This window comes from Strix uralensis, chromosome 33 (genome assembly GCF_047716275.1).
Source record: "Strix uralensis isolate ZFMK-TIS-50842 chromosome 33, bStrUra1, whole genome shotgun sequence".
Classification (NCBI taxonomy): Eukaryota; Metazoa; Chordata; class Aves; order Strigiformes; family Strigidae; genus Strix; species Strix uralensis.
Window position 1 is genome coordinate 3,371,566 of NC_134004.1, and position 18,669 is coordinate 3,390,234.

Genomic DNA, 18,669 nt, shown 5'->3' on the forward strand with positions numbered 1-18,669 from the left:
CGGGGGTGCCCCCCCCGCCCCCCACTCCGTGCCGGTCCCTCCCCGTGGGGCGATGGGCGCCAGGACGCCGGGTGCGGCGGCCGCCCGTGGGCGGGGAGGTGGATCGGGCGGCCCCCCCGCCCCCCCCCGGGCCGTGGGCGGCGGAGCCGGGAAGCGGCGGGGCCGTGGGCGGAGGATGTGCGTCAGCCGGGGGCAGCGCCGGGCCTGGGAACGGCCCCGCCGCGCCGGACGCCTGGTCGCGGGGGGGGGGCGTGGGAGGGGGGCGGCCGGCCGGAGGGGGAGCGCGGAGGGCTGGGGCAGGACCCCCGCGTGGGGGAACTGTTCCCGGGGGGGAGCCCCGGCTGCCCCCCGCCAGCCCCGGGGATGAGCCCCGGGCCCCGCCACGGCCCCCCCGTGCAGGAGCGCCTGGGGGCGGCTGGACCCCCGCCAGGCGCCCGGCCGCGGTATAAATAGCACCGAGCCACGGAGGGCCGGAGACCGGGTGGGGGCCGTGGTGCTGCTGGCGGGGGGCTGCAGCGTCCCCCACCCGAGAAACCTCCTCCCTCTTCTCCCCGTCTCGCTGCTCTGGGGCAAGGCCTTGCGCCGTGGGGGTGTTCACCGTGAAGCCTATCGATGGCAGCCTGTGTCTGTCGGTGACCGGGGGGGCCGCGGCACAAAGTGCCAGCCCGCCGCGGGGGGCTCTGGCACCCCGGCACCGGGGTTGGGGGGTCCCGGGACAGCGCGGGGGTCACGGGGGCGGCGGGCGCATCGCCGCGCCTTGCCGGGTGGCTGCAGAACCGGAGATGCTGCGAGCGCGGGACCGCGGGGGGGGGGGGGGGGGGCTGCACCCTCTGGGGGCCGCGAGGGTCCCGCGGGCATGGCCCGGGGTGCGGGGTGCCCCCCGCGAGCACCGGGCCGCCGCGGGTCCAGCCCGGGGCCGGGGGCTGCGCGGGCGGCGGGAGCCCCCCGGCCCCGTGTCCCCTCCGCCCGGCGCCGCCTCCGGAGGGTCCCGCCTCCCCCCACGGCCCCCCCGCTGCCTCGCGCGTCCGCCGCGATCCCCCCGCCCGGGACACCGGCCCGGTTCCCCGCTGCCCCCCGCGGCGGAGGCTGCCCGGGCTGCGGGAACCCCGGGGCCGCCGTGCAGGGCGCCGGTCCCCGCTTCCCACCCCCCCCCCAACCGCTCCCGGTGCCGCTGCGCCTCCCGCCCGGGGAGGGGGGGGCGGTGCCGCCGCCCCCGCCCGCTGCCCCCCCCCCCCCCCGCCGCGGCCGCCCGCGCTGCGCTCGGCGGGGGCGGCAGCCGCGGGATCCGCCCCCGGGGCCTCCCACGCCGCGGCGCAGCCGGGGCCGCTGCTATTTCTCGGTACCGCCCGTGTGGGCGGCGCGCAGAAGCGGCGCGGCGCGGCGGAGCGAGCGCGACCGGCCCGGCCGCGGGACCCCCGAGCCCCGGGACCCCCCGGACCCCCGCCCCGCCGTCCCCGGAGCCTCCGCCGCCGCCCCCACCCCCCCCCCTCCGGGCGCACGGCAGCCGCGCACGGGGCGGGAGTAGCGGCCGGAGGCGGCTCCAGCCGGCGGTGAGCGACCGGGGGGACGGCGGGAGGAGCCGGCGGGTCCGGGGAGGGGGGGTCCGGGGCACCGGATGGGTCCGGGGCACCGGGGAGCCCCGAGCAGGGCGGGGAGCCCGGGCGGCGGATGGCGCCGGCGGGACCGGGACACCGGCACATCCCCGGTGCCGCGCCGTCGGGGCTGGGGCGGGCTGGGGCAGCCCCGGGAGCGTGTCCGGGGGGTCGGGGGGCTGCTGGCGGGGGGAAGGGGCTGGGCACGGCCCCGGGAGGGGAGGGGGGAGGGGTGGGGCCCCACGCGCGTCCGTGCCGCGTCCCCGGGAGCTGCGGCCGCGGGGTCCGTCCCGTCCCCAGGAGCGCGGGTGGGCCTGGGCCCCCCGGGGGGTTCGGGCACCCCGAGAGACCCCGTGTCAGCCCATCCCCCCGGGGTGCGCCCCCCACCCCGCACCTCCGGGGCCAAAGGGTGGGGAGGGGGCTTCTCCTGCCGCCCGTCCGTCCGTCCACGCCGTGACGCGTCCGTCCCGCAGGCCCGCCATGGCCCTGCCCCGCACACTGGGGGAGCTGCAGCTGTACCGGGTGCTGCAACGCGCCAACCTGCTGGGCTACTACGAGACCTTCATCCAGCAAGGGGGGGACGACGTGCAGCAGCTCTGCGAGGCGGGCGAGGAGGAGTTCCTGGAGATCATGGCGCTGGTGGGCATGGCCACCAAGCCCCTCCACGTCCGCCGCCTCCAGAAGGCCCTGCGCGAGTGGGCCTCCAACCCGGGGCTCTTCAGCCAGCCCGTCTCGGCCGTGCCCGTCAGCAGCATCCCCCTCTTCAAGCTCTCTGAGGCCGGCGGGCGCAAGGCGCTCAGCAACGGCCACGCCAGCCCCGGCGAGGCCGCGGGCAAGGGGGGCGGCAGCAGTGGGACGCCCCCGGCCCGCAGCCCCACGGAGCCAGGGGAGAAGCTGTCACCATCGGCGGCCCCGCCGTGGCCGGGGAGGAGCACCCCCGAGTCGGAGGGCGGCGGGGACGAGGAGCCGGGGGGTCCCCCGTTCTCCCCGGGCGGGAGCGGCGGCGAGCAGCCGACGGGCACAGAGGTGCTGGAGCCGGAGCTGGCGCGGACGGTGGCGGAGAGCGTGGAGCGGCTGCTGCAGAGCTGCCCCCGGGGTGGCGAGGCCGAGCTGCGGGCGCTGATGAAGCTCAACAAGAAGCTGGCCAAGGCCGTGGGGCACATCTTCCAGCTGGAGGACGGCGACCGGCACAAGGAGGAGGAGATCCGCCGGCACAGCGCGATCTACGGCCGTGGCGAGGCACGGCGCCGCGAGGGCAAGCAGCTCACCCTGCACGAGGTGGGCGGCACGGCGGGGGCCGCGCTCGGGGGTGCGGGGGTCGGGGCGGCTCTGGCCTGGGGAGGAGATTGGGGTGGGGGCTCCAGCGTGGAGGGGGTGGCCCCGGGGTCCGTTCCTGCCCAGGCGGCATCTGCCAGCCTGGAGCGGCCGCCGCCTTTGCCGAGGGGTCCCGCGGGCGCTGCCATCCCCGCTCACGCGTCGTCTCTGCCCCAGCTCATCATCAACGAGGCGGCCGCCCAGTTCTGCCTGCGGGACAACTCGCTGCTGCTGCGGCGCGTCGAGCTCTTCTCGCTCTCACGGCAGGTCGCCCGGGAGAGCACGTACCTGTCCTCGCTCAAGGTCGCCAGGTGAGCCGGGAGCCGGCAAACCCCCTCCCCGCAGGCCGGGAGGACCTGGTCCCCCCCCTCCTGCGCCCCGGGAGCTGCGCCACGACCCGGCGCTTTGGACGGGGACGGGACCCCGCGGCCCCAAGTTCCCCTTTCCCTGACGCGGCGGTTTTCTGCCCGACCTCGGAGGGGAGGGGGTGGGGAGGACGGCTGGGGTGGGGGGGGGGGGGTTGGGGGGATGCCCGGCACAGGGTGGGGGGTGCTGCTGGGGATGCCCCATCCCTCGCCCCCTTCCCCTACAGCCCCCGCCCGCCGGGGGCCGTGGCCGGGCCGCCTCCCCCCTTCGCTCTCCAGCTGCTCCCCCCGGTTGCCGCCCCCGGCTCCATCTGCGCCAGAGCCCGATCGCGCCGTCCCGCGGCACCGCCCTGCCTGGGCGGCCGCCCCCGCCCGCCGCCGTGCCCGGCGCTGCCCGCGGTGCGGCAGGAGGCCGGTGGCCGCGCCAGCCCTGGAGCTCCGCGCCCCCGCGCCTGACGCAGCCCCTTTCCCCCCCGCGCAGGGCCCATCCCGAGGAGAGCGGAGCCCCCGTGGCCAAGCGGCTGAAGCAGGAGGTGGGTGCGGGGGACACCCCCCCCCGCAGGAGGGTGCGGGTTTGCACACCCGTGAGCGTGGGCAGGCGCTCGCCCACGCGGGGGGGGGGGGGGGCGGTGGAGCTCGCCCGGGGCCGGCAGCGAGGGGCTCCGGGGCGGGGGGCGCGGGGCCGGGTGTGCAGCCGCTCACCCGCGCGCTCCCGGCAGGCGGGGGAGCAGAGTCGCCCGGAGCTGCTGGCGCTGCCGGGGGGGCCGGAGCCCCCCGGGGCCGCGTACCGAGCCAGCCTGGAGGAGGACGCAGCCAGTCTGTCCGGGGAGAGCCTCGACGGCCACTTGCAGGGTGAGTGCGGGCCCCTTCCCTTCCGGGGGTGCCGGTGGGGCCCCCCCAGCCCCTCGGCGCTGACTCTCGCCCCTCTCCCCGCAGCGGTGGGGGCCTGTCCCCGCCTGACGCCGCCGCCCGGCGCGGCCCCCGAGGTGCCCCTCGGCCTCCCCCCCCACGGGCTCTGGAGCCGCCACATCCTGCAGCAGACGCTGATGGACGAGGGGCTGCGCCTGGCCCGGCTGGTGTCGCACGAGCGCGTGGGGCGGCTCAGCCCCTGCCTGCCGGGGAAGCCCCCGGGACCAGGTGAGCCCCCGCGGGGCTGGGGGGGGGGGTTTGCCGTGGGCGGGGGGGCCAGACGCCTCGGCAGCCTTCTGCCTGCGGAAGCAGTGCCCTGAAACCGTCTCCCCCCTCTCCCCGCAGAGTTCGAGGACGGGCTGGCAGAGCGGGGTCCTCCGGCCACCCCGGAGCCCCCCCGCGGTACCATCAAGGTGGAGCAGGAGACCAGCCGGCAGTGAGGCCCCCGCAGCCCCCCACCGCCATTAACGAAGCAATAACGTGCTGGGGGACTGGTGCCGGCGGCTCGGCGGCGGTGCTCCGGGTGCGGGGAGCTGGTGAGGGCTCGGCCACCGCCCCCCCGGGGCCCTGTCCCCTCCCGCACCGACGCTCTCGTTACCTCAGCCGCGGCGGGACGAGCCCCCCCGCAGCAGCAATACCCTCGTCCCCGCCAGGCTCCGGGCCCCCGCCGCCCCCCGGGGCTGAGAAGCTCCCGATGGACTCGAGCCCGCTGTACAGACTCTCCTGCCCCCCCCCGTCGGCTCACCCCTCGTGCTGACCGTGTGTGTCGTCGTCGTCGTCCCCACCCCACCCCCCCCCCCGGGCTGCTTCGGGCGGGCGAGCTGTGTCCCCTGGCCCCGTCGCCGAGCGGGGACACGAGCCGCGTGCAGCACCGCGTGCTCCCACGTCAGCGCTGCCACCCCCGCCGGGCACCCGCTGCCAGCGCCCACCCCCGCGCCCACCCCCGCCAGCCCCCCCCTCCCGCAGCGCGCACGTGCGAGCACATCGTGCACACGCATTGCGACCCCCCCCCCCCCCCCCCCCCCCCCCCCGCAGCACCCCGCTGCCTGTGCAGCGTTTCGGCTGTAAATACCCCCCGCAGCAACCACGGCGCAGCGACAGCACACCCCCCCCCCCCCCCCGCAGCTCCCTGCACGCCTGCAGCGCCCCGCACCCCCCCGGCTCCCCCCACCGGCTTGCACACCCCCCGCCCCCCCCCCCCGATCACCTGCGTGCGCTGCCGTGCACGGTCCCGGTGCCGTGGGTGTCACACGTGCCGTGGGGCGTCATGCGTGTGCACCCCCTCCCCGCACACAGCAGGCGCTGTTTGATGGGCGCTGGGGTGGTGCTGCCCCCCCTCGGGGTCCCTCCTGCACCCCCCCATTTCCACGAGCCATGCCCAGCCCCGGGGTGTCCCCCCCCCTTTAGGACTGTGTGGTGTCTTTTTAGAGCATTAGCGACTCTTCCTTTGTAACGTGTACAGTAGATTATTTATTTTGTTATTTTGGAATAAAACTTTATTTTATGGCTTATCTTCCTGCCCCCAGGCTCCCTCTCCCTGCTGTGGCCCCACTCCAGGCTGGGGGGGGGGGGGTGTGGGGGGGGCAGCTCCCAAAGCAAGCGCTGACCGTGGGTGTGTGAAGGGTCCGTCCGGGGGGGGGGGGGCCCTGGCCGGGTGGGGGGGGCCCCGTCGCGCACCGGGCTGGCACCTCCACCCCAGCGCGTTTCCCGCTGCTGCCTCCCGCCTCCGCCGCTGATTCATCGCGGCCCCCGCGGGGGCCGAGCCTGGCGGCGTGGGCTGGGGGCACAGCGCGCGGCTGCGGCTCCCCCCCTGCGGGTCAGAGCACCTGCGCCTGCACCTCCCCCCCCCCCCCCCCCCCCCCCCGCCTCCTGGGACTGTGGACCCCAGCGGGGGCAGGCGGCAGCTCGGGACCCCAAAGTGCGGCGTATACACAAGGCGGGGGTAGGGTGTCACCCAAAGTGCTCCCCCCACCCCCCCGGGAAACCCCCCCCTCCCCGCCAGAGTTTCCACCCCAGCACAAACTGTGTCAAGTCCATGAACCCAGACAAGGCTGGGGGGGGGGCGGGCACAGTCCGATGTCGTCCCCCCCCGCTGCCCCACAGCCCCCTCACACGTGCCCTGGCCGGACACTGTCGTCCCACCGAGACTCCCCTGGCCCCCAGCAAGAGGCGCTGGGGCCGGGGTACCCGCTGCGCTGCAGGGGGGGTGTGAAGGGGGGGCCCAGCGCGGGGCCCTCCAGCGACATCTCCTGCAGGAACTGCTCGAACTCCGAGCTGGGGAGTGGGTCCATGTTGGGCGGCATCCTGGGGAGAGGCGGGGGGGGGTGACTCGGGGCAGCCCCCCCCGGCCCCCCCGCTGCCCCCCCTGCGCTTACCACCTTGGGGAGCTCTGCAGCGGCACGTCCACCATCGGCGTGAACGGGGGCAGCTCGGGCATCTCCTCATCCCGCGGCTCCGACGAGGCCTCCCCCGGCATGTACTGGTTGGGCATGAAGGGCCTGGGAGGGCAAAGAGTGGGGGGGGGGGCATGGGGTACCTCCCCACCCCCAGGGTGCTTGCTAGCTCCAAGGCAGAGGGGGAAGTGCTTGGTTTGGGGGGGCTGGGCGGGGGGGTGTCTCCTTGGAGGGAGCACCAGTAGCACAGAGCGCTGGGAGCACTGGTCAGCTGGGGAAGGTCCCCGGGGGTCTGCTCATCCCATGGGGCGGGAGGGGGGAGGGGGAGCAGGGCCGGGTGCCCCCCCCGCCGCGTGCTGGGTCTTACACAGGGTTCCTGAAGGCGAGGTCCGGGCAGCGGGGCAGCGCGGGGTCCATCACCAGGGAGGGTGAGAGCATCGGCGACGGGCTGGGGGGAGAGCGGGGGCACTCAGGGGTGGGGGAAACACCCTCCGGCCGTGCCTGGGGCCGGGGGGGGCCCCCTGCCCCCCACCCTGCACCGGCACTGCTCCTACCTGGGGAAGGAGGAGCCGAGGCTGTCGGGGACCATCATGCCGATGTTGCTCTCGCCCGCGGGGTAGCCCGTGGGGATGGGCTGGGGGCAGAAGGGACCAGGGGGGCTGCAAACGCAAACACGGGGGGGTCAGACCCGAGCGTTCCCCAGCCCCCAGCCCAGCACAGGCCTGGCAGAGCAGGGCTGCCCCCGCCCAGCCTGCGCCGGGCGCTCACCAGATGGGGCCGAGGACCGAGGACAGGCTCTCCGGGTGCAGCTCGGGCTGCAGCATGGGCAGGCTCAGCATCTGAGCCTGGGGGGCCTCGGGGGGGGCCCCCACAGTGCTCTGGGCCTGCTGGTTCCTGCAAAAATGCATCATCCCCATCAGCACAGCGGGGTCTGGCCTCCGACGAGGCGCTTCTGCGAGTCAGAGGGGGGGGTGCGCCCGCGCTCGGCTGCAGCTCGGGGTCCCCGTGGGGGAGTCCCGGCGCAGCCCGTTTGTCCCTGCCAGAAGCACCCCCCCGCAGTGACGCGCGGGCCGGCCCAGTGAGGCTGCTGCAAGCCCCGGCCCGGTGCAGCGCGACGCCGCGGAGGGCACACGCCGGCGGCACCGCAGCCTCGCACGCCCACCTTTCGCTTTCCACTGTCATCTTGATGGCGGTGGAGACGTAGCCGCGGCCGTCCTTGCCCGTCTGCTCTTCTGCTCGGGGGAGAGAAGCACCCCTGAACCCCCACCCCGGCGCAGGCCCCCGCCAGCACCGGCCGCCCCTGCGAGCTCCGGGGGCAGCAGGACCCAGGTGGGACACAACCCCCCCCCCCCCCCCCTCACTGTTGTAGTGGCTCCCGAACGCCTGGTCCTTGGGGGTGTTGGGGTAGAGGTTGCGGAGCTGCCCCAGGTCACGGATGCGGTCGCCGAGGGAGCGGATGGACAGGTCCTTGGCAGAGAAGGGCTGGATGTTCTCCACCTGGCTGGATCCTGTGGGAGACACGGCACGGGGCTCCATCGCCCGGCCCCCGCAACGCCCGACGGCCCCCGGCCGCGGGGACACCGCCCTCGGCAGCACTGCCGCGCCCCCGCTCACCGTCCTTGCCCCGGATGACGTGAGCGATAGTGACGCCCCCGATCTCCGAGTCACTGAAGCGCAGCAGGAAGGTCCCGTCCGGCTCCGTGCTCAGGAGCTTGCAGACGTACTGCTTGCTGATGAAGCCAATGATGAGCCTAGAGGGGCGGGCAGACGGACCGTGGGCCAGCGCCAGGGCAGAGGGCGGGGACCGGGGTCCCCAGGTCTGGCCCCGGAGCAGCCGTGAGAACCCGCTTGGCGCCGAGGCACCCACCTGTCTGACCAGTAACTCTTGAGGCATCTCTTGGTGAGGTCGAGGACTCCATCAAACCACTGCCAGAAGGTGAATCCCCGACCAGGCAGGATCTCCTGGGGCAAGAGAGGGTGTGAGGCCCCCCAGGGCCACGCAGGCCCCTGCCCGCCCCGGCCAGCCCTCCCAGTGACCTTGTTGAACTGGGCCCAGGAGACGCTGCGGCTCTGGAAGTCCTCGGGGCTGGCACTGTGGTCATTAAAGATCTTCTGGGCCAGGAAGAAGTAGTGCTCCTTGAGCAGCCCCTTGGTGGTCTGCACCTCGGCCATGAACTTCAGGTTCAGCGTATCGCACATCTTCTCCCAGGGCACCCGCTCGGCCACCACGAAGGGCACTCGGTCCTGCGGCACGGCCGGACGGCGTCAGGTGGCGGCTCGGCCCCGTCGCGTCCCGTCCGCAAGGGTCCCCTCCTCCAGCCTGACGGGGGGGTTCCCGGCCCGGAGCTGGACCCACCCCGGCGTCCCGACCCTCCCCTCCGGCGGCGGCACTCACGATCTCGGAGAAGGCGTTATCCCACAGCACGGTGGCTTTGGCATTATTGTCCTGGTTCCCGTGGACAATGACCACGATGGGCAGAGACAGGACCTGGGGCAGAGACCGGCCCCCGCTCAGCCCCACAGCGGCCCTGGGGAGGTGGGGGGGGGGGCTCAGCACCACCCAGCGCCATCCCGGCGGAGAGCGGCCGGTACCTGGAGGTGGACGGAGAGGTTGCTGGGGCTCAGGGCCGCGGTGGTGCTGAAGAGGACGGCACACTTCTCCTCCGTCACCGACTCCGACCCCTTCCGCTCGCAGCGCTTGATCTTCTTCAGCAGCTGGGGAGGGGAGAGCGGAGCGTCGCCCCTGTGCAAGCACGGGCCTCGGGGCCCCCAGCCCACCCCCAGCCATCCCTCCCCAGGGCTCCCCGCACCCCAGCGGAGCCCCCAGTCCCCCCCCCACGGCCCCTTGCTGGGGGCACTCACCACGTTCTTGAAGTTGGCGCAGCAGGTCCCACTGGTGGGGTTGGTCTCCAGGGCCACCACGTTGTGCATGATCTCGCCCGTGCTCTCGCTGGGCAGAGGAGGCAGTCGGGGGGGGCACGGCAGAGGGGCAGCCCCCTCGCCCCCGCGCTGGCCGCCCGGCCGCTCACCTGAGGGCGTTGCTGTAGGCGCTGAGCGCCAGCTCCCGCGCCTGCTTCTCCGTCACCATGTCGGCCCGCACCATGTAGGGCTTGGCCGATGCCTTCAGCAGCTGCGGGCCCAGCAGGAACCGGACGCCCGCCTGGAACTTGGTCTGAGTCTTCAGCACCTGCGGGGGCTGCTTCTCCACCAGGAAGGAGCTGGGGGGACAAGGGGGGACGCTGGTGCCCGGCACCACACCCCCACCCACTCTGCCACCAATCCCTGCGGCCCCTCCTCGCCCCCGCGGCCCCCCTGGCCGTTACCTCTTGACCAGGCTGGACAACACCTCGTTGAACCGCTCCAGGAGCCGGGGCAGCAGCTCAGCGCCCAGCTCTGCGCTGGCCACCATCACCTGCTGGTGCAGCTGGAAGTAAACCTCGACCAGGCTCTCGCACCTGCCAGGGAAGCGGCAGCCTCAGCCGGACAGAGCCTGACCACGGCTCCGCCGCAGCCCTCGGGCCGCTGCGCTCCCTGCTCCCCCCGGGGGTGCTCTGGGGCCCCCACCACCGCCTCACCTCTTCTGCAGCGGAGCCAGGTTCTCCTCGAAGACGGCCCCGTTCCCTGCCAGCTGCTGCTGCCTCTTCCAGATTTGGATCCTCTTCAGTACCTGCTGCTTGGCCGCCTCCAGCTCCTTCACGGCCTCCAGGATCAGGGTGGGCAGCTCCTGGGGGGCAGCACCGGCCATGGGGCTCCACAGGGCACCCAGCAGAGACCCGCAGCCCTATACCGTGCCCCCCCCCGTCACCAAAGCCCTGGGCCCTGCAGTGTCCCAGCGCCGCTCTGCACCCCCACGGCCGACGGGGCTTCCCCCCGACCCCACTCACGCTCTCCGGGGGTTTCGCTTCTGCCGTCTTCAGTTGCAGAGAGGCTGTGGAGGAAGGATGGGGGGTCCCGGTCAGTGCTGGGAGCTGGCTCTGCACTGCCCTGCCCAGCGCCCGGGGGGGCACCGCGGCGCCCTGCAGCAGCCCCCGGCCGAGCAGGGGCCCGTCCCACCCCAGCCCCTCACCCGTGGGGCTGTCCCGCAGCGCCTGGATCTCGCGGACGCGGTGCTGCAGCCGCTGCAGCCCCAGGCTGAACTTCAGCTCCTCCTGCCGCCGGTGGAAGCTGAGGGGCAGGTGACGGTCCTGGGGCAGAGCAGAGAGGGGTCAGCGGGGCCCGGAGCCGACCCCGCGCCTCGGGGCGCCCCGGGGGGGGCAGGGACCACGCACCCTCTTCATCACGGCGGCCTTCTCGCCCTCCAGGATGGCTTTCAGGATGGCCACCAGCCGCAGCGGGTCCCGCCGGTACGTGTTCTGCAGGGGAGCCGAGCCCGGGCGCTGGGGGGGCAGGACTCGCACAGCCCAGCCCTGGCCCCCTCCCACCCCACTCCCGCATTTCAGGGCCCCTTCCCACACCAAACGCTGCTAACGACAGACCCCAGCTCGCCGCTGTTCTGATGAAGCTGATTTCCAGCTTTAAAACCACTTTAAACTGTGTGTAATAAAAATATGAATCCATTTTAAAGAAAAAAAGATCAAACCAAAGCAAATTTTCTATTTCTGCACGTGTCTCCTCGAGACCCGCCAGCCTGACACCCAGTGAAGATCCCCCCCACTGCCCTGCCTGGCTGGACCGACGCTTTCCACTGAAGACAGGGAGAGGAATTTCCCTGCTGGCTCCGGCTCCCGGCGCCCTGCGCCAGCTCCTCCGGCCTTTGCGCATTTCTCAAATTAGCCACTTCCCAAAGCAGCAGCAGAGCAAAACCGAACCGCCGGACAGACGGACGGACAGACGGACAGCGTGCCTGGTGGCTTCCCGTGCTGGCCAGGAGGAAGCTCCGTGACCGACCCCCCAGACCGCCCGCCCCACATCCCGACACAGCGCTGGCAGCCCCGGGGGGCTCTGTCCCGGGTTTCAGGGGACAAAAGGCCGAGGTTTGGTCTCCCAGCAGCCCCTTCCCCAGCCTGTTCCTCCCCCGCCGGCGTTTGCCCATCTGGTGGGCGAGCACCCAGCTCCCACCGCGGGCGCGGCAGCACTGGCCGGGCTCGGAGTGTCGGGGGCTCGGGAGAAAGGAGGGTGGGTGTTAGTTACGGGATGAGGGGCGGTGGGAGGAGGGAACGTGGGAGAGTGGCTCTTCTTGAGCATTTTAAATAAAAAAAACCAAGCTGAAACATCTGCGCATTGTCCTACAATTTCAAAAAGCACCCAGCAGTCTTGTTTTGGAACATTACCCTGTTCCCCAGAAGTTATGACTAAAGCTGACCCCTTCCCAAATGTTGTATATTAAAAATGTCTGTTACCAAAAAAGCAGGGCTTTCAACCAGAACGGGGCTCTGGGAGCGAGCACCACTCAGCCCTTACGCTAAGAGCTTCGCAGGCAGGAGAGACAGTACAAGGGTTAAATCTGCAATCACAGAGGGGGGAAGAGAGACAGAGCAATTCAAACAGACCTCGATAAAGAGAAACAGCCCAGAAAAAGAAACCCAGCACGCACACGCACCCAGGGCAGGAGGAAACGCAGCACGACACACGGCACGGAAGAAGGAGAAATCAAACGCTCAAGCAGAAAATGGGGAACATCTGGCGAGGCGGGCGCCCGGGTGCTGGCGGCCGGGGGCAAGCGGAGCCACGGGGGGGCCGAGGCCCTGGGGAGGCTCCCCCCAGGGCGTCGGGGTCCGGTGCGGGGCCCGGGAGGACGAGGCCACGGCGAGCAGCTCCCCGGGGCCACCGGTCACCAAAGGGGCTGCAGGAACGCGGCAGCGAGGGGAAGCTGGAAAGCCTCGGGGGGGGCGGGCAGAGAGCCAAGGGGAACCAGACTGTGGCCGTGACAGCCCGCGCGCTGCGGCGAGCCGGGGGTCAGCCCCGGGACGCAGACAACCCCCCTCCGCCCCCCTGAGGCGCCCCGAAACCCCCAGTCGCTGAGTCTGCAGAAGCTCGTTGCTCACGGGCGGTGCTGGCCTCAACACGGGTGTCGAGGGGGGGCCGGCTCGTGGCATCGGCCCCTTCGAGCGGTGCTTGGACCCGCGAATCCGAAGCACAAAATAATCAGATTATCTGCCTCGGCAGCGCGTCGCGATCCCTGCAGGTCCCCGCGCACCTCGATGCCGCTGACTTGCTGGAGGATCTGGCACTGCTGCCCGTCGCTGCCGGCAGCGCCGCGGAGCTTCTCCAGCATGGCCGAGAGCATCGCGCCCGCCACGCTGGTGCAGAAGGTGTCCGAGCCATTGATGAACTCCCTGGGGGGGGAAAGTGTCAGGTGGGCTGGCACGAATCCCGCCCCCTTCCCCGGACAGTCACCCAGGGCCGGCTGGATTCCTGGGGGGAATCTGCTGCGCGAACATGGGTGAACTCTCTGAGCGGGACGAGGAGGTTCCCTGGAGCAACCAACCTCCCTGTGACCTCCCGCAACTTCTCCCACACGTACCCCCACCCGCCCCCCCACGCCTCGGCCCTGCAGCATGACCCCACCGCCGCACCTCGGCCCAGGAGTGGCCATGGGTCCCGCAGCCCCGTGCCAGGGACCAGCCCCCTCGCCCACCGCCGCGACGCGGCCTCGTGCCCCATGCTCTGGCCGGGAGCCATGGCAGCGGGAGGACGCGCCGGAGGCTCCCCTGCCTGCCCGCGTCCTGGTCCTCCCACCGCGCGGAGGAGAAGCGCCTTGGAGAGGCTGCGTGAGCCCGTAACGGGGATGATCCATCACCGCTGTCACCATTTCCTGGGCACGAAAGGGGACCCTGCCCAGACAGCGCCCGTGGTCGCCGCCGCCGCAAACACAGAGCTGTGGCAGCGCAGACCCTGCGGGCATGAACAGACCCTGACCAGCCCCACCCAGACGGCTGCACCCTCTGCCCACAGGGCCAGGGGCTCCCTTCGTGTCCAGTTCGGGGCCCCGAGGCCTTTCCGAGGCCACACCACGAGCTCGCCTGCCCCTGCCCCAGCCCTGCCTGCAGCCCTGTCCCCGTGGTCCTGCCTCCAGCCCCGGCTCCTTTTGCTCCCAACCAGGAGCCCTGTGCAGACCCCGGTCTCCTCACCCACCTTGTCGGTGGACGGGGCCCATCACCAGCACCCACTCACTCAGAGCTGAGGGTCAGGTGCCGCCCGGGCTGGGCCCCCCCAGAGGCTGCCCGGGCTGCTCACGGGCGCGTGGGAGCTGCGAGGACTCACCAGGGCTGGTTCTCCAGCCAGTCGGCCAGGAGACAGCGCAGGCTGCGGGGAAACTCTGCGAAGAGGCCGCTGAACTCCTCCGGCGGCATGTGGGAGACGATGCTCCAGAGGGACATCTTGGGAACAGTCACCTGCGGGGGGAGAGGAGAGGGGGCGTGAGCGGGGAGCAGCGCAGGTCGGACACCGCGGGCGGCTGCAGCGCCCGGAGCCCCCAGCCCCCTGCCCAGCTCCGGGGGGGCCGGGTGAGAGCTGCCGCCTGTCCCTCCCGTGTCTGAACCTGCTCGGCGGGGCTGGGGCTGCTGGCAAGGAGGAGGAGGAGGAGGAGCAGGAAGCCGGATCCAGGATCGGCCTCTTGGGCAATCCCGGGCAGGCAGGCAGCCCACTCGTGCCTCAGTTTCCCGCACCTCTGGGGAATCCCTGCACCCCCTGCCGTGGGCGGGGGACAGGGACACACGGAAGGACGGGCCGGGCGCAGGAGGGCTGGGAGAGCTGCCGGGAACAGGAGGGGCGTGAAACCCCAGAGCTCAGTGAGGCTGCTCCCCAAAACCTCCCCAGCTGCCCCCCGAGGAAGATGTTGCCTTCCTCAGGCATGGCCCAGCCCCCCTCCGCCCCCCGGTGGGCTCCAGAGCTCGTGGGAAGCGCGAGACGGACTGGCACGAGGCGCTAGATGGGAAACGCCACAGGGGAGGCCTGGGCTGGGGGGTCATGGCCCAGCCTGGACCGCGGGTTCCCCGCCACCCCCAAGCCTGGCAATGCCACCCCGACAGTCCCTCCCCCCCGCCCCGGCCCCCGAAGCGGTGCCTGCAGCCTGCCTGCTCCGTCCTGCCCACGCCGTGCCTCTTCCCAACAGCTCATTCCCGCCGCCACGCTCACGCCCTCCAGCCCCCACCGGGAGCCTGGTTTCCCCCCTGGGTGGCCCTGGGGGGCCCGGCAGGCGAGGGGGGGGTCACTGCGCCGCGCGGCCCAGACGCACCTCACTGACGGCTGTCCCGGGCCCGGCCGGGGCAGAGGCCGGATCCTGCGGCGGGGCGCGAGGCACCAGCAGGCGGTCGCCCAGACGTGGGGCCAGGGCAGCGCGGGGCCAGGGCGCCTGCGGGACCCCGGCCAGCCCTTGGCTTCCCGTCCCCGAAAGCAAACAGCCGAGCAGGGCGTCGCGTCACGTGTCCTCGCGGTTCCCCGCGGGTCTTGGCCGCGTCGCAAGAGACGAGGCGCAGGGCGGAGGTGGAGCTGCCGGAGACTTTGAGAAGCCATGCGAGGGGAAGGAAGCCAGCGTCACCGGGGCAACCCCGCCGAGAGCGCAAAACAACTGTGGCGGGGCCTGCGCCCCTCGGCCGCCAGCACAGCCCCAGCCGCCCCCCCCGGCCGTCCCGCCGGTGCGCCCGGGGCCGGTGTCGGTGGGGAGGGCCCTTGGGTGCTTCGCTGCCTGCGGGACGCGGGCGACTCGGTGGGACCAGCGCTCCCGGGCGGCCCCGCGGAGCCCCACGTGCCGCCCCGGGGAGGAACCGGGGCAGCGGACGAGGCCCAGCCCCAGGGCACCCCAAGAGCTGCGGCTGGGCAGAGCCAACAGGGCCGAGGGTTCACCGCAGCGCGAAGCCCCAGGGCTGTGTTAATTCTGGGGGGGTCGACAGCGGCAGGACGCTGCCCCCCCTCTCCCCACTGCCCCGGCCAGATCGTGGCTGCTGGTGTGCAGGGAACTGAGACGGGAGGGAAAGACAGGCTCCCATTTCGTGATCCTCGGGGTGCAAACCCCCTCTCCTCCCCCCGCTAAAACCTGTATTTCTGCTCAGCCCCGGGAGGCAGCTGCTGCCTCTCAGCGGCGACCTGGGACCGCGGGACAAGCCCGAACTCGCTGAGAGTCTGCAGGAGACACCGCGCTCCTCCCGCCGCTCCCCGCCAGCCCAGGGGACAAGGGGGAGCGGGGGGGGGGACAGGCCCGTCCCCTCCTGGCACCACTCACGGCAGCTCCCTCGGCCCAGCCAGGCCCCGTTTCCTCCCCTGCTCCTCCTGCAGAACAGCCTCTGCCCAGCCCCGGTACCAACCCCCAGCCCCGGTACCACCCCCCAGCCGGGGCCGCTCCACCCACCCGCGCCCGCCCCGGCTCCGGCCCCGCAGCGGGACCGGGCTGCGGGCGGGGACAGACCCCGGCCGGGCGGCGGAGCGGCCCCCCCCGGCGGGGCCCTCGCCCCGGGGGAGCCGGGCGACAGCAGCCGCAGCCTCCGGCCCCGCGCAGCTCTGCCGACCGCGGGCGCACCCCCCGCCGGGGGGGTCGGGGACGCCCCGGAGCGGAGGGTCCCGCGGCACCGAGCACGGGGTCAGGCCCCCCGCTGCCGGGAAGGGGAGGCCGAAGCCGCGGGCGGCGCCGGGGCCCGGCTGCTCCCGCCCAGGCCCGGAGCTGCCGCCCGGGGAAGCCCCGGGGCTCGCTGGCGGGGCAGGATATGGCGCCCGGGGGCGGGGGAGCAGCCGCCCGGGGCTGCCCCGCGCCCCCCCGCCCGCTCCCCCCTCGGCACAGCCGCTTTCGCTTCCCCCCGCAGCCCAGGGCCCGAGGTCGGGCAGGAGAAGCCGGGGGCAGGAGGGGCCCCGCGGCCCCCACACCCCCAGCACGGGCTCTCCGCTCACTCACCCGACGGGAAACGGGGTCCCCAGCCCCGGAGCTGCCGCGCACCCGCGGGGTCACTCAGGCACCGCCCGCACTTCCCGGCAGCGGACCGCAGCCCCCCGCCCTCGGGGCCAGCTCCCCCCGCCCTTGGCGACTGCCCAGCCCAGGGCCGGCGCGGGGGGGCGCTGGGGCCGGCAGCCCGCGGGCACACGGGGGCGAGCAGAGATTTCCCCGGGGCTCTCAGGGGTTTCGCAGCGCTGACACCGGGCGCTCTGCAGCCCCCAGACCCGCTACCTCTCGATACGCCCCGGTTACCCCCGGGGGCCGGTTTGGCCACCGAGGCCAAGGCGAGGGCAGGGGACCCCCGTCCCCGGGACGCTGCGGGGAGGACACCGGCCACCACCGGCCGCTCTCCGGCAGCGAAAGCTCTTCCGATTCGGAGGAAGAGGAGCGGGGCCTTCCCCCGCGGGCCCGGCCCGGCGTGACTCACGGCGCGGGGAGTCCAGGCTGGCTCCAGCCCCCAGCTCCCCCCCGGCAGCTCGCTGTCGCGGGGTCCCCTCCGCGGGGACGGGGGGACCGGGCGGGACCGCGGGGTGTCGGCGCCTGCACCCCCTGGGCCGCCGCGCGCGTTGGACTTTGGGCGAGCGCCCGCCCGGGCCGGGCCTCCACCTGCCCGGGGGGCCCCGACGGCCGCCAGCCCCCGGGCCAGCGCAGCCCGACCCGCCGCAGCCAGGGCACGGCCCGGGGCTCCGCCCCCCCCCGCCCCCCGAGATCCCGGCTCCCCCCCGGGGCATTTCCCGCCCCGCCGGGACCCCCGCCCGCGGCTGCGGGGAGGTGCCCGCCGGCAGCCCCCCCCCCGCTGTCACCGCGGTCCCCCCGGCCCAGCCCCCGGGTCCGGGACCGCGGCGCCTAATGGGCCCCGCGCCCCTTCCCCGCGGGCGAGGCCCGGGGGGGCCGTGAGCACCCACCCACCCACCCACCCCCCCCCGGGGGAGGCTGCCGCGGCCGGGCCCTTCCCGGACCCCCCGCGCCAGCGGCCGCTTCGCTCCCCCGGTCCCGGCCCCGCCGCCCGCCCCCGGTGCCGGCCCCGCGCCCCCGCCCGCCGTTACCTGGCGGAGCCGCCGGCGGCGGGGGGCGGCCGGGCCGGGCCGCTCGGCCCTTCACTCCATGGCGGGGCCGCGCCGGTTCCGGCTCCCGCGGCTGCCCCGCTCCGGCGGAAAGCGCCGGGCGCCAGGAAGGGGGAGGAGACGCGGGGGGGCGGGGGGGTCACCGGAGCGGCCTCGGCGGCTCCCCGGGACCCGGCCGCGGCACCCAGTGGCCTCCCAGACCTACCCACGGCCCCACGCCGGCCCCGCCCCACTGGTGACCCCGCGCTTGCCCCACACCCCCCTATTCCGCCTGCCCCCCCCCGACGTGCCCCATATCAGCCACCACCCGCGCGTGCCTCCCCCGATCTGAACACACGCTGCCGCGGCCGGGCCCCCCCTGCCCCGCCCGGGCTCCTCTGCCCTGCCGCTCCGACACCCCCCCCCCCCCACCACCGGTGGGGGGGCTCCGGGGCCGCCCCAGCCGTGCCCCCCCCGGCCCCGTGGCCGTGTCGTGGCCCTTTGCCGGGGAGCGCGTGCCGGGCGCCCCTGAACCCCTCGGCCCCGTTTTGGGGGGGTTGAGCCCGCAGCCGGTGCCGGGCTGTGACCCCTCCCGCCTGCGCCGCCCCCCGCCCGGCCCGAGGGGGGGTCCCGGGTTCTCGGGAGGGGGGTGGGCACTGCTTTAGGGGGTGCCCGTTGCACGGGGGGGCGGGGGGGGCACGTCGGTCTTTGCACGGGGGGGGCCGTTGCGCGGGGGTGGCTCCGCGGGGGTCGGACGGGCCCGTTGCCCGCCCCGGGGGGCTCCTGAGGCCGCTCCGACACCCCTCGCCGGAGCGGGGGGGCGGGCGGGGCCCTGCACTGCCGGGGCCGCCTGGGGGCGCTGCCGCACCGCCGGTGACACCGGGGGGGGCGGGTCCGGGGGCGGGTCCCTGCGTTCCCCCAGTCGCCCCTCACGCCGCATCCGTGGCCGTTACGAGCATCAGGCGTGTCCGGGGCCTCCCCCCGTGAGCGCGGCCCCCCCGGGCCCGCGGGCTGGGAAGAGGTTTCTCGGCCCCGCTCAGCCCCTCCCGCCCCGATCCCGGTTGGGGGCCGCAGCCGGGTGACCCCCTCACAGCCGCCCCCCCCCGGTGGCCCGGGACCGCGGCGGGACGAGCTGTGGCCGCGCGTTGGCCCGGGGGGACTTTGGAGCGGGACCCTCCGTGACTGCCCGGT

General features: G+C 74.4%; 2 protein-coding genes across 5 annotated transcripts; one reads left to right on the plus strand and one right to left on the minus strand.

The window, feature by feature from the left end:
* Positions 1-1,328: 1,328 nt before the first annotated feature.
* On the plus strand, positions 1,329-4,879 carry NAB2 (NGFI-A binding protein 2). Of its 2 annotated transcripts, XM_074854028.1 has the most exons (7): positions 1,329-1,550; positions 2,066-2,870; positions 3,084-3,217; positions 3,753-3,804; positions 3,991-4,123; positions 4,208-4,408; positions 4,526-4,879. In XM_074854028.1, the coding sequence occupies exons 2-7, from the start codon at positions 2,073-2,075 to the stop codon at positions 4,618-4,620; spliced, it is 1,413 nt and encodes a 470-aa protein (XP_074710129.1). In that variant the 5' UTR covers positions 1,329-1,550; positions 2,066-2,072; the 3' UTR covers positions 4,621-4,879. The 2 variants fall into 2 exon arrangements, with proteins under 2 accessions (XP_074710129.1, XP_074710127.1); XM_074854026.1 differs by lacking the exon at positions 1,329-1,550 and having other exon boundaries at positions 1,808-2,870.
* Positions 4,880-5,626: 747 nt separating this feature from the next.
* On the minus strand, positions 5,627-17,691 carry STAT6 (signal transducer and activator of transcription 6). 3 transcript variants are annotated; one of them, XM_074854020.1, is made up of 23 exons: positions 17,482-17,691; positions 14,750-15,013; positions 13,777-13,907; positions 12,710-12,848; positions 10,842-10,925; positions 10,640-10,757; positions 10,458-10,501; positions 10,149-10,297; positions 9,897-10,028; positions 9,603-9,791; positions 9,436-9,523; positions 9,166-9,288; positions 8,969-9,061; positions 8,611-8,817; positions 8,441-8,535; positions 8,188-8,324; positions 7,935-8,081; positions 7,736-7,805; positions 7,342-7,467; positions 7,128-7,232; positions 6,941-7,021; positions 6,556-6,678; positions 5,627-6,484 (listed from the first exon to the last, which is right to left on the minus strand). In XM_074854020.1, the coding sequence occupies exons 3-23, from the start codon at positions 13,890-13,892 to the stop codon at positions 6,289-6,291; spliced, it is 2,562 nt and encodes an 853-aa protein (XP_074710121.1). In that variant the 5' UTR covers positions 13,893-13,907; positions 14,750-15,013; positions 17,482-17,691; the 3' UTR covers positions 5,627-6,288. The 3 variants fall into 3 exon arrangements, with proteins under 3 accessions (XP_074710121.1, XP_074710122.1, XP_074710123.1); XM_074854021.1 differs by lacking the exon at positions 14,750-15,013 and having other exon boundaries at positions 17,482-17,675; XM_074854022.1 differs by lacking the exons at positions 12,710-12,848; positions 13,777-13,907; positions 14,750-15,013; positions 17,482-17,691 and adding an exon at positions 11,913-12,702.
* Positions 17,692-18,669: the final 978 nt, after the last annotated feature.